The sequence below is a fragment of the Protomyctophum bolini genome, assembly GCF_963924005.1.
Source record: "Protomyctophum bolini genome assembly, chromosome: 18".
Classification (NCBI taxonomy): Eukaryota; Metazoa; Chordata; class Actinopteri; order Myctophiformes; family Myctophidae; genus Protomyctophum; species Protomyctophum bolini.
This window is the reverse complement of record NC_137879.1, coordinates 16688959-16703186: the sequence shown is the minus strand read 5'-3', so window position 1 is coordinate 16703186 and position 14228 is coordinate 16688959. Positions and strand designations below refer to the sequence as shown.

The 14228-nt window shown below is 42.8% G+C and overlaps 1 protein-coding gene across 1 annotated transcript; it reads left to right on the top strand.

Moving 5' to 3' along the window:
- Positions 1–544: 544 nt before the first annotated feature.
- On the top strand, positions 545–12683 carry LOC308333553 (G protein-activated inward rectifier potassium channel 1-like; the record flags this gene model as incomplete). The annotated part of the gene is made up of 3 exons (XM_080790012.1): positions 545–1216; positions 11475–11691; positions 11919–12683. 3 exons carry the CDS (start codon positions 545–547, stop codon positions 12575–12577), a joined length of 1548 nt encoding a protein of 515 aa, XP_080646138.1. The 3' UTR covers positions 12578–12683.
- Positions 12684–14228: the final 1545 nt, after the last annotated feature.

Sequence of the window (14228 nt, the reverse complement as noted above, 5' to 3'; positions counted from 1 at the left end):
CCCTCCCCAACCAGCCCTACATCCATCTGCCAGCAGTGCCGCAGCTCTGCTCAAGTATTTTCATTTGGAGCCAGTCTCATTTGAACCCGTGCCCAGGCAGCCACAAACGCGCGCTCCTCTGTCCTCTCATTACGTGCGCTGGTTTCCTCTACCCTAATGGATCTATCCGGGACACAGGAGTTGAATGTGGGATGACCGTTTAAAGGATTTTTGAATAATTCCGTTGGATGTAAAAGAAAAGAAAAAAATAAGCTTTTAAAAAGAAAAAGAAGATAAAGCTAAAAGTTGGCAGAGGACAATTGCAAGGGTCCGCTCCAGTGCGCACTGACCCTGTTCAGATATGTAGCTATTGCGCAGAATATTATCTCATCACTTGCGAGGGATCTATATGGGGGAGAGCGGTAGCCCATCTCCATCTCGTATAATGCGCGCATTATAGTGTGCAAAATGTTACTGCTGCTGCACTGTTTGGACAGGACGAGCACGAGCACCAAACTTGCGTAAAAAGGCCAGCACATTTGAACGGACACAATAAGTGATCATCATGTCGTCTGCAATACGGAGGAAATTCGGCGAGGACTACCAGGTGGTGAACACACACCAGGGCATGCCTTTCTCTGCGCCCGTGAGGAAGAAGAGGCAGCGGTTCGTGGAGAAGAACGGCCGCTGCAACGTCCAGCACGGTAACCTTGGCGGAGAGACGAGTCGCTACCTCTCCGACCTTTTCACCACACTTGTCGACCTCAAGTGGCGGTGGAACCTGCTTATCTTCATCCTCACCTACACGGTGGCGTGGCTGGTCATGGCTTCCATGTGGTGGATCATAGCCCTGATCCGTGGCGACCTGAGCCACGGCGGCCACGACCCGTCCTACACGCCGTGCGTCGCCAACGTTTACAACTTTCCCTCGGCTTTCCTGTTCTTCATCGAGACGGAGGCGACCATTGGGTACGGCTATCGCTACATCACGGAGAAGTGCCCTGAGGGCATCATCCTGTTTCTCTTCCAGTCACTGCTGGGCTCCATCGTGGACGCCTTTCTCATCGGCTGCATGTTCATCAAGATGTCGCAGCCGAAGAAGCGCGCCGAGACGCTGATGTTCAGTCAGGACGCAGTCATCTCCCAGCGGGACGGGAAGTTGTGCCTCATGTTCCGAGTGGGGAACCTGCGGAATAGCCATATGGTGTCAGCTCAGATCAGATGCAAAGTCATTAAGGTAAGCTGCATGGCACCAAAAACACACGATAAGTAATGTTGGGCTATACCCATTACCCAAAGGTGCGATTCCGTGCGAATAAAGTAGACAGTTGCATTTGCCCCCCCCCCCCCCCCCCCCCCCCCCCCCCCCCCCCCCATATCGTCCCCGCGAGCTTTGCCGGAGATGAAAAGCACAATGTCATTTTTAGTAAGCTACACAGCACCAAGGTTACGGTCAGAAGAACGCGGTTCCTTTGAGCAATATGAGGGAGGATTAACAAATTCACTTAACTTGTTCGAAAATTACACATTGTGTTTTATGTGTGCTTTACAACTCATGCATTGAATTTCCATTCATCACCACAATTGAATGAATTCCTCTGGGGACTGAATTCCTCTGAATTCTGAATTCATTCCTCTGAATGAATTCCTCTGGGGACACTATGAGGTATATTTAACCAATCTTAGTAACCAAGTTGAATTTGTGGAAAAACTGCAGCCGTTTCAGACGGGGGACTAAGGCTGCTGTTTTAATTTGGGTTACATTTATTTATTTTAAGTTGCAATGTATATAATGAGCATCATTAAGATAGGCCTATCGGTATGTCTCCTGCACCAAATAGTTCAATGCCAGACTCTAGTATATGGACAATCTAACTGCCCATTCATCTTTTTCCTTTCCTTGTTTCGCTCTTGCTTCTTCCCTCGACCAATTTCTGATCTTGCTGAGTGTGTTTTCAAGTAAAGTGGATGTCATCACAAATACTGTCCACCAGTCAGCAGAATGGCATTCAATGGGCCATATAACTCCAGCTCTTTTACCATTTGTCTGTTGATCAGATATATTGTCCCCTGAGGGACAGTAGGGACAGACTTATTGACTCTAAGTTATATACCATGCAGGTATCCTCTATTGAGCGGGACACAATGGCTACACTTTTATAAAGATACAACAAATGTCATTAATCTGGTTTAGTGGTTTGCTGACAGTGGAAAGTGAAATACAGTTTTACAAAGTATACCCATTATTGTCAGGATATATATGGATATATGGATGTTTCCAAAGTTGTAAAACTCCTCTTAAGGATGAAGGATGACACAGCTGTGCTGTGCTGCCTCAGCATAAATGCAAAGACATAAAGCCACACAAAAACAAGACTTTAGAGTCTAAGCAGCTAGAGGCTGTGCAGTGCTGCACATGCTCCCCCAAGTGGACAGAAGTGTTTTGAACCAATCACCATTGTCTTTGGAGTTACAAATAAAAACATGAATTGAAAAAAATAAAATACAAAATAGACAATTATTCATCATACAGGAATCGTTGTGTCTGTTTGTCACACAAAATCAGAATCTGTCTCAAACTTGGTGTGTGTGTGTCTCATATGACCTTGTGTGCTGAGCCAAATGGCAGACTGAGGTACCAACGGTTCCCAAAAACCTAAATTTAGTATATGCATCCGATTCCTTGTCCAACCCAAACACCCAACCCAAACCGTCGGCTTCATGGTTTGGCAGAGTGTCATGTCATGTTTGTGCCCAGCCCAGTGTTAAGTCTCTGGTTGGCTAACTCAACCTGTCTGTCAATCAGAGCAACAGACAGGCTGGGGCCCGGGGGTGGTGGCAAGGCACTCTGAGATGGTTTGGACATGTGAAAAGGAGGAATGAGGGGTTCATTGAGAGATCATGGGACAAGGAAGGATGCTGAAGAGGAACTGTCAGGTAAGAGGAGAAGAGGAGGCCACAGGAAACACAGAAAACGGAAACAAAGTTTAAATAGATGATCCACTGTGGCACCCCCGATGGGAATTAGCCAAAAGAAGAAGAATCGGCAGTATCAAACTATCAATGTGACGACTGGCATCATTCCCGACATGCATGGCCCCAAATAGGCCTGATTGATTGAGTACTTTAGCAGAAAAATCACCAGTGAAATACCTGGGTTGTATCTTGGAGGGTACCTTGCCTGTGGCCGAAAGTTGGCCAGCAAGGTTTTTGGCATGGACAGCAAGGTACTTAGATAGGGAGATCATGGAGGAACTTCGCGTCAGACTATCCAGCATAATATAGCTATCCACCTCGGAGGAAAGTCTGGTAAGACATTTCCTGTCAGCCTACTGTCTCTCCCTCCATAAAAAATATAAAATAAAGGCTAAAGCCACAAAAAAATAAATAAAAATAATAATAGACTGATCAGGGTCATACTAGACTTGCGGCCCAGAACCATTATAGGTAGGAACCAGTTAAGAGAGCTCAACTGGCTCCCATCCAGTGTTACCATGGCCAGATTGACCAAGGTTCATATTAAGATCAGGCAAGGTCTCCATATTTTCAAAGACATGTTTTACTCAGGTAAACAAAGTACACTTTATCAGAGCCAGTGTAGGAAATATGCGCACAGTCCACTCTATGGGCTGCTTTCAAAGCCCTGTTTCTCCAAATCGGCACAATGAAAGTCGTTTCTGGTGAAAACAAGGTTTTTCAGCGGCCGACAGCAGGCACTGTGATACTCGCCGTCAGGTTTTTCCACCACAGACCGAGAGAACAACCGGTCAAGACACCACACACAGCATTTTGTCATTGTACATGCAGTTACGGATATTTGGCTCTTCAAAATAAGTGTTACGTGCGATAAAACCTTGGCAATGCGCGAAAGATTAATTAATGCTGGCGGCAAAGCGGTTAATAGTAAAGTGAGTAAAGGCTCATTTACTTACATAGGAGCCACACAGTCGAACAGCCTCGAAAACCAGTGACAAACTGACAACCAATCTGAGGTTTTAAGACAAAACGAAATCAGACAAAAGCATATACATTAGAAAAGGTTCCCCTATAGAGGTCTAGGAAAGATAAGGGAGTGCTTTATTTATGTATGTACTATGTACTGTATGTTACAGTCATGTGTTTTGTATTGTAATGTATTTTTAACTTTTTAAGTTTACAAGTTACAAATGGAAATAAGTCGCAAGACTTTCTTGTGTTATCCTCAAACTACTATAACCATGTGTTTTGTTTTGCTTTTCAAATAAATCAAATCAAATAATTGTACTTTAAAGTTTAACAAAAGCACAGAGGTAGAGCCTCTGTTTCCATTGGCGTCCTGTGTTTTCAATTCATCGAAAGTAATAGTAATCATAAGTGCCACTCATGAACACTTGTGAAATAAATGGTAAGGGTTCATCTTAAAAAGAAAATAATGAGTCTGACTAAAGAGTATAAGTTGTGCTTCATGCGACATCTGGAGGCTGTACTGCTCCTTACACCCAACCAGGTCAATGTTTGGACTGTAATCTTTTGAGCCCCATTCTTAGCTAGTGCTGTTAAAAGATAAGGCAAGTTTATATGTATAGCACATCTCAACCCCCTTAATATTATAGACCCATTATATTCATATTCCCTGTAGAACCCATGGCTTACAAATTTACTTAAAAAGCGTTTCTATATAAGCATGCAGGAAATCTCAAGCATCTTTCCCCCAGGTTCATTCAAACCCATGTAGAAAAAGCACAATGTATCTCGCTATCTCAGTATTATGTATTTTATACTCTATATATTGTCAGCATTATGGAAACTATTATACCTGATTCTGCATTTGCAGACAAAGATGCCTAAGCATCCTTTTTCACACAACATCAGTTTTTCAGAGTCTGACAGACCCTGTCCAAAGGACAATTGTGCCTTGTTGTGACAAGCAGCTTTGAAGTAATTTCGTCCCCTCTGAGGAGTGGCGTGATCATCTAAAGTGACAGTGTCTTAAACCTTGGGGCCGCAAAACGTGCTGTACATTTGCACATGCGGTTGAAATTTACCAGAGCGCTTCCTGTCACCCATGAAGCTCGGGCCACAGTGTGATAGGTTTGGGTTTGGGGCATATGAACAAACTCAAATATCACAATATTTTTGACCAAATAGATGATATTGACATTGTGATGGTAATATTGTACTGACAATACAAAAAATGTGAATTTTTGACAATTTGTGAAAGTGTAAAATAAGTGATTAAAAGGACAACACTTATGCGTGTGGTGCAAGTCCACTTCAGACAGCATACCTCTGTTTTAAAAGGTATTAGCAGAGTCATTACCTGGGTTTGATAACGGCATTTCTGCATTCCAGTGTGGGCGTGGTTCAATTCAATACAATATTACAGCTTGAGAGTGAGAGATTGTTACATAAGCAGAGGCATGGACCCCTGATCAGATCGTATCCTGGCAGTGTTCATTCTTTATCAGACATTGTCACGCATCTACAACAGACATATGCACATCACAGATGTCAGTGCATAAGTCTCACTATATTATATTTATATTTGATGCCTGAAGGCCTAGAATTATCTGACAACTACCAGAAATTCAATTCATGTACAGTATCTAGGCTAGTACATGACATTAATTCAAAATAGAACAGACTGCAGTGGCTAGTGCAGTGTTAATGCAGGGGGAAATATTTCGATTATGGCATTTCTGCGTTGGAAGGTGTACTGTAATCCAATTGTCCCATTGATGCGATGTTATTCCCATGCCACTGCAGGGATAGACTGCAAAGTCAATGTAGCAGGACTGTACAGTAGTACATCATCCACTACTACTGTACTTCCACTGGGGGAGCCAGGCCAGTGCTTCTATTCAGACACAACTCAAGGTCACTGCCAGGCTACACAGTTGGCAGGAGAAAGATACATGTTGCAGTAAATCCTAATGACAGAGCTGTGTAAAGCACTGGAACCCAACTGCAAATCAAGTCTTGAGTTATATGAATGATAGGTTGTGAATTGGTCATTGTGCTGTAGCTCTTTCCGATGTTAAAATCATAGTGTATTCTTAATCAATACTTATATTGTTTACAATGCAATAAAATTATTATGCAAGAAATGCTGCCTTCACTTGTTTGTTGGAGCAAACAAGCAAACTTCTCTTTGTTCATTATTTCAACGTTGAAAGAACAGGAAAAAGGGACAGCAAAGCACACCAATTCAGCTGGTGTGTAGGCCTATTTGCTGTACATTAGTTCATAAGCAGAGGCAGGGTACATGATATTCCTTTGTTAAATAAGACAGACAGACAGACAGACAGATCCCCTAATTAATTCATTAATTAAGGGTGCTGTTGAGAGAATGGTATCACAACATGAACATCCCATGTCCAAGTCTCTTCTCCTAGCTTACTGAGTTGCTCCCTGTCTTTCTCTGTGTTCTTTCTCTCTCTCTCTCTCACACACCCACACACACACACACACACACACACACACACACACAAGGAAGGAAGGAAGGAAGGAAGTGAATTCAAAGTGCCCTTCAAAGGGCCTGCTTTCACTCAAGCTAAATCTCAGGTGGCTTGGTAAATGAAGCATTCCCCGTATCAGAGTCATCAGACCCTGTTCCAAAGACCATTAATTTCCCCCTTGTGGCATCGAATCTTTAGCATCAATACCCGAGAACAACAACAGGCTGTCGCTGTCTCAGAACCACGCAGATGGCAAAGGCTGCAGCAGGTGTGGCGACCTGTCCTCCACATGTTGAGATGACACACAACAAGTGATACTGAACATGTACAGCAAATATGGAATTACACAAATGCACATATGAATCTGTAGGGAAGCAAGGAAATGAATGCATAATAATGAACCTTGGAACCTGGATAATGTCAGGAGTCTGAAACACGATAGCGTGACCAAAATGCTCCAGCTGAAAATTAGTAGTGCCGTTACGCTCTCAAATGGGGCGATCTGAGGACGAGGAGTGCACATAATTCCCATAATCCACCTGAGGCACTCTTGAGAGGAAGGTGTGTTACAACAATGTATAAAAAAGTTTCTCATTGAAGATAGAGAGGTTCATGGAGGGACAAATTATTTTGCAGTCGTTCACTTCAACAACTTCAAGGACATTCTCTGTATTGGCCAGATGGCCAGTTGGCCACTATCCTCAACTCTCTTGCTCCTACCTGCACTCTTTCCCATCTTATCCTATGCCCAGAAGAAGTCGTGCTGGTTTGTTGTTGCTGTTGTATTTTCTTTCCATGGTATTTTCATCTTGAAACTGCGCGTGCACACGCCCGTTGTACGTATTGCTTTCAATCGCCTTTATCTCCAATTCCTTGTCCCAGATGGCATTTCTGGTCAAAACGAGGTTTTTCCACAGCAGATTGCCGACAATGATCATTGTGATGAGGGTTTGTCATCATTCAGCGAGAGATCAACACCCGGTCCGACAACACACACACACACACACGCACACACACACACACACACACACACACACACACACACACACACACACACACACACACACACACACACACACACACACACACACACAGATTAAATTATGGTGCGTTTTGCGTCCCAAAAGGCCAAAACGCAGTTTATAGTTATGGGATGCAATACACCAACAACCTCTGCATCCATGGGATGCACTACTGTACTCAACATGTACAGTAATAATCCATGTGGAGAAAAAAAATAGCGGGAATTCTTTTTTGCAGTAAAACAATAATCCAAGGACACGATCATTTTGCATGGCCGCATCCGACCTCATCCTACGTTATAAACAATAAAATCCATGTAGGAGAACCACTAGTTGTAGAACCACTAGTTTGTAATAACTAGACCTGTACGTGCCCGTCGCAGTCGGCCTACTTGGGAACGATGCAATTTGGGAACCTAATGATATACATTGCCATAGCACCCGTTTTAACTGTCAGCCGGTGTCCCACATGGAGATTTGTGTGTGTGCCTGTGTGTGTGAAGACTGCAAACTGAAAAGTGTACATGGCAATCAACGCCTGATTGGTTGAGCCTCAATTGGCTGAGGCAGAGGTGAAAGGAGTTTGCCTCATTATCGCACACAGAGCCGTTGGATAGCACTCATCTCCAAGATTTATTCAAGATCATCCAGTGGGAAGAATAGAAAGACATATAGACTCAATAATCATGATCCTGAATGCAGATGTCACCTTCTGGGAGAAATCAGCACTGTTTCAGTGTGATGATGCCTACTGTTAGTTTTGGCGTGGGGTTGTGGAAACAGATTTTGCCCACAGAGACAAGCCAGGGATCTGTGGGCACTTGTGTCTTCCTGTGAAATGTCACACCCTTCTGTCCTCAACATCACTGTGAATATGAATCGCAGACTGGTCGCCATCTGTGGACCAAGAGGGTGCTCTGTGAAAAGGCCTTGCATACAAGTGAAATGCAGGCAACGGGCAGAAATAAGTACCTCTTGCATCCCAGTTAATTTGGGAATGGATGGACTTATCTGAGTGGATGTAGTATTTTTCTTATTACTGTGTATATATTATATATTTATTTAATTCACTTACACAGACGACGGGACTTGTAGAGATCTGTTACTATCTTCTGAGCAGAGGACAGCACTTTACATAACTTCCTGTCTTTTTGCATATTTTATAAATTTAAAATGTTCCCTTCCTCGCCAAGCCTTCCCCATTATGGTATAGCTTAACCTAATTTAAGAGCAAAGGGTGCACAATATTTTACTTGACTATGGCATCTTGCATTCAGAAAATATAGCTTTTCAACAGTTCCAATAGGAACTAATGGGACATGTCTTGGCAGTCAAGCTAGAATAGCAGTGATATAATGTTCTGAAAATGAGGATACATCCATACATCATCATCGGTTTAAAGTCCGCTTTCCAGGCACCACAGGGTTGGACTATGGATTTTCGATATGGCTTTCTTCCATCGGGAACAGTCCATGGCCACCTCATGGTCGAGTGCTTTCGTATCAGCAGAAAATGCAGAAGAAATGTATTATCACAAAGTATAAGTATCCCAAACAAAACATTATAGTACCAACGTTCTCTGCAAGTGACATATGCTATGTTGTAATCGACGTTAAAGGAAAACTAATAAAGTGGAAAGTAGATCTTTGCAGATCTTTAACAGTCCTTTGACATATCCCTATAATACCTGTAATTTCATATCCAATCATTCCAATGTCCCCCGTGCTACAAATGAATGCTCTCCTATAATAGCTCTAACTTGTTTTAAATAAAAGTGTCCCCTCATATAGCAGCGTTCTATCAGTATTAGCATTATCTAAACACTACAGTATATTGGGTGGAAGCTCACATGTTTTTATCTCCACGGGTCCACGACTCCACCTCATGTCATTCCATATGGGGCTATTTCTGCCATATCTATACCCAGGGATGTGCCATGTGCGCATCCAAACTATGCAGACTTGGCACAACTGTTCCTTCTCTGCATTGCACCAGCTCTATCACTCTGTGCTGGTATTCTCTTTGGCATTGTGTATAGCCCCAGGCCCAGCATGCTGCTATAAACAGGAGAGCACAATTGGAAACACCTTGCTGATCAATTAGCCCTAGCTGGCACCTCTCACGAGTCACTCCCACCATCTGCATTGAGTGAAGCAAAATTATTTTGCACAGTCCCCATTGCACATTTCCTTTTGCAACTATTGTTCATCTATATCGTTTGTTTATCTACATTTTATTTATTTATTTTATTCCAGTCCAGTACTATATTCTTATTATCTTGTGTATACTATATTGTATTGCAGTGGAAGTGGCTCAGTGGCGTTTTGAAGCACCCGGAAGGACCGTCTACTTCCGCCATCATAAAACAAATCAAGTCAGATTCAGATAGATTGGTCAAGTCAGGTTCAGATAGATTGGTCAAGCCGATCAGGAGAAAAACAGATGAGGAGAGACGGGACTGTTTTCTTCATTTGGTAAATAGTAGGCCTTTTATCGTAGGAAAGTGGGAATGTATAGTATAAGAGGTTAGGATTTTATAGTAGGATTGTAGGGATTTATAGTGGGGTTACACAGCAGTCGAATGTCCTGACTAACGTCGTGTCCTGGTTGATTTACAATGATACCCACCCTCTTTTCCCTGAATTTGACTACAATTAGGCTGGAGGCTCAGAGTGCCATTGGCAAAAAAGAAGGGTTACAAAACCTTGTTTGTACCAACTGCAGTGAACATTTTAAATAATAAAATGTTTAAATAGTTCTACCACCTAATCCTGACAGCCCATGATCACTGTTGCTGCGTTATCTGATTGCATTTTATATAGTATTTGAATGCATAATAATAATAATAATAATTATTATTATTATTATTGAATGCATAATTAATTCCATTACCCCCAAAAACTGGGAGGCATAATCTTCTGTTACTACCTCGCGCTGTCACATCTCATCTCTCTCTAGAAGCGTTTATATTCCAAACGAGATACTTGGTTAAGTCAGAAATGAGGACGGAACATTGCCATTTTGCTCGAAACCATGGAGAGCTATATAGATTTAGAGAGAAGAGACAGTTTAGTCGGGCCGTAAACAAGGAAGTGAACGGCAGTGCGCATGCGCAAAACATGTCTAGGAGCACTGAAGATGCCAAGCAAAAACAAACGATCCGGCTTTATATCATTAAAAAATACCGTAAGATGTCCATAGACGTCATGGGCCTCCTATGGTGTAATATGGGTGTAATTCTAAAGCACAAAAGCTGTTAACCCGGTCGATGCCAAATGTTGCACACACTCCCTGGATGCCGACGAACCTCTGCCCCAAATTTCCCAGAACGGCCTGTTATAGAAGATTTTTTTTAAATATTACTCCTCCAGATTCTGTCCAAAAAGTCCCGCGAATCGTGACAAACTATCTCTATATGTGTTCAGATCTGTATGATATTTCATATTCTATCCTAATTGGCTAACATTGGCTTTCAAAGTTTGAAGGATTGGCCCGTTTTGAACAAAAAGCTTCAAATCATGAACGCAGCGTGCAATTTACGTGAAATCGTTCACAGACTTTCCTACTAGGCTGAAGAATATATCCCCTTTTCACCATTTTCACATTGGCCTGTTATAGTGCCACCAACAGGTGGACTTTTGCAAAACACATTTTTGGAACAAAATGCCTCAAATTATGAACGCAGCATGCAATTCACGTGAAATCTTTCACGGACTTTCCTACTAGGCTGAGGAATATATCCCACCCTTTTCACATTGGCCTGTTATAGCGCCACCAACAGCGCACATTTTTGGAACAAAATGCCTCAAATCATCCAATTGCCATCCAAAGCATGAGAAGAAATGTCACCCTTTTCACATTGGCCTATTATAGCGCCACCAGGAGGCCACAACCTGACCTGCCCTGGACCTGTGCCCTGAGGTGCACTTCTAGTTTTTTATCTCATGTCCATGAGCAAAACACTGCTGCTGCCTTCTGCTGCTTGTCCGACTCTGTCTGTCAATATTGTCGATTGATTTGTGTTGTTGTCCTCCAGTCCCGGCAGACCCCAGAGGGTGAGTTCCTGCCCTTGGATCAGTGTGAGCTGGATGTGGGCTTTGGGACAGGGGCGGACCAGCTGTTCCTCGTGTCACCCCTCACCATCTGCCACGAGATCAACACCAAGAGTCCGTTCTTTGACCTGTCACAGCGCTCGCTCATGATTGAGCAGTTTGAGATTGTCGTCATCCTAGAGGGAATCGTCGAGACAACTGGTTAGAATGTTTTCATGCAATATTTGAATAAGCTTTTGTTTTTCTAGACTTTTATTTTTAACCAATGGTGTGTAGCACGATCCATTTCAACACAATTGTAACACTATAGTCTGACTCTTTAAAAAAATAATTCATTCATATGGTTCTCCGTAATGATTCCCTCCTGTGAGTTTGTTTTCGTCCCTGTTCATAACATCCTGTTAAATTCTGATTTGACCCCCAACTAGGTATGACTTGCCAAGCCCGCACGTCTTACACTGAAGATGAAGTTCTTTGGGGCCACCGCTTCCTGCCCGTCATGTCTCTGGAAGAGGGTTTCTTCAGGGTCGATTATTCCCAGTTCCACAACAACTTTGAGGTCAACACGCCTCCGTACAGCGTCAAAGAGCAGGAGGAAAACTCTGTCCTGACATCGCCAAACGCTCCGCCGGCTGCCATACCTACCTCTGCGTCTCCTCCCCTGGGCAACGAGGGCCGCGGGGGCCGCAGGGAAAGGCTGCTATCGGCAGACTGCATTGACCACACAGAGGACCGCGTATCCAGGCTTCCGAGCAAACTGCAGCGCATGAACTCCGTCAAGGAGGAGCACTTTCGGAAGGGGCTGAAGTCAGGGGCTGCCCTGCCGGGGCCAAAGGCTTCCAGCACAGGGGATCTGCCACTGAGGATTCAGAGGCTCAGGTCCAGCTCCATCCCTGTTAGTGGGCACGGGGAACCAGAGGAGCAGGTCCAGCTGTTGGCCCTGGATATAGATCCTGGGGAGGTGGAGGTGGAGAGACATAGACTACCTTCAGTTCTGAACTCAACCCCAGTCCAGATGCCCTTGGCTGGAGGCCGGCCAGAGGACAACCTGCCTGCTAAGTTGCGCAGAATGAATGCTGACCGTTGACTTGTGGTGACTATATGAGAGAGACTAAGAACAATTCGAGGTTTGAATCAAGCTTGATGGGCATTGTACGTTTTCAATGTTAATGGAGACTACTGTGAACTATTTGTATCTCTTTTCAAACAGCATTTCTTGCCCAATGTTTAATTTTGTGAACAGCTTTATACAATGTTGTCCACAAAGGGTAACGTCAACAAGCCATCCGTCCGCTCATGCTGTGAGTAATCTTTTGACAGATCACCATCTGTGCCCCACTAACACTTGCTCTTGTATTCTCATACTTTTATTCTCTAGAAAAGCACCCCATCATTAACAAGATTTCATTTTCAAATTTTTTAAACACCAAAATTGCAATTACAAACAGATTATTCACTGGGATGAAGAGTTTACTTTATTCTTGTATTTTAATGTTGTGTGGGAAATCTGTTCAAATTCACTTGAATCCAGGTGTGTACGTGAATTATTATACCTATTTATTTATCTATTCACATGTATATTGTTTATTTGAACATTTGACTGAATTTCCTACCACTGAATAACTTACTTGCATTGGTGCACCATGAATGGGAAAAAATAATTTTTGACTGCTTTATATATCTAAAAAGAATCAAGAATACATATGTTTAAGATTGCAGGAACACTGACTTCAGGGGGCTGTACATATATATTTATTAATGCTTTTTCAGGCATAACACATGCTTCATAATTATATAATCACTGCAATATGATAATAAAGCTCTTGTGAAAGCACAAGTATGCCGCTTTAACTGTGATTTCATATGCAACATTCTGCATAAACCTTTCTATGGATTGGTTTTTATTTAAGTTGCGTCAGTCAGTTATTTATCCAGAGGTGTTTCATGCCTGTGGAGCATATAGCACAATTAGCCCATGCCTGGCCTTGCTTGTTCACACGGATATCCATCAAATATTGACTAACACTTTTGATTTAAGAGCGCTCTGTCTTTCTCTCCCCCTCTCTCTAGCTCTCTCCCACTTTCAATCAATCGGAAGGCCTTCAAGGTAAAAAAGGACTATTGAATAAGTAGGTTCTGGTGTTCAGGCCATTAAAGGTACATTGTACTTGCAGAGTCAAAGGTCTGAGACACTACACACACACATGCATCCTTACTAAGCAGCTCTCAAATTAAATGCCTTCATTTTCTCCTAAGGCCACGGGCATAGGGCTAATGAATTTAACGTCGCAAGGCTGACATAAATCATTACGATGCTTGCCCTGCTGCTACGTGGCACTTAGTTCATTCCTCCTTATAGTGGCTACAGAGTTCTCTCCAGAGAATTACCTTAAGTGAGGATGTCTATACAAGTACTAGTACTTGTACTAGTACAAACATGACCTTTGTTTAAAATGACATCAACTTAAATGAATGACCAGGTGGATAATAAACAGCCATTCGAGCCATACTGTGAAATTAATACTGATTAAGCGAAATACCGTAAAGTGCTTGTTTCATTTGTCAAAAAAACAATAATAAAAAATACATAGATATTGCCATCATGAAATTGTGCTTGGAGAAAGAATTAATCTTATTTTACAGTCAGTGGCACATTCCTAGTGGAATGCAGATTCTCCACAACCAAGTAAAATGAACCTAAGGATATCAAGATTGGAATGGTTCTTCAAATGGCAATG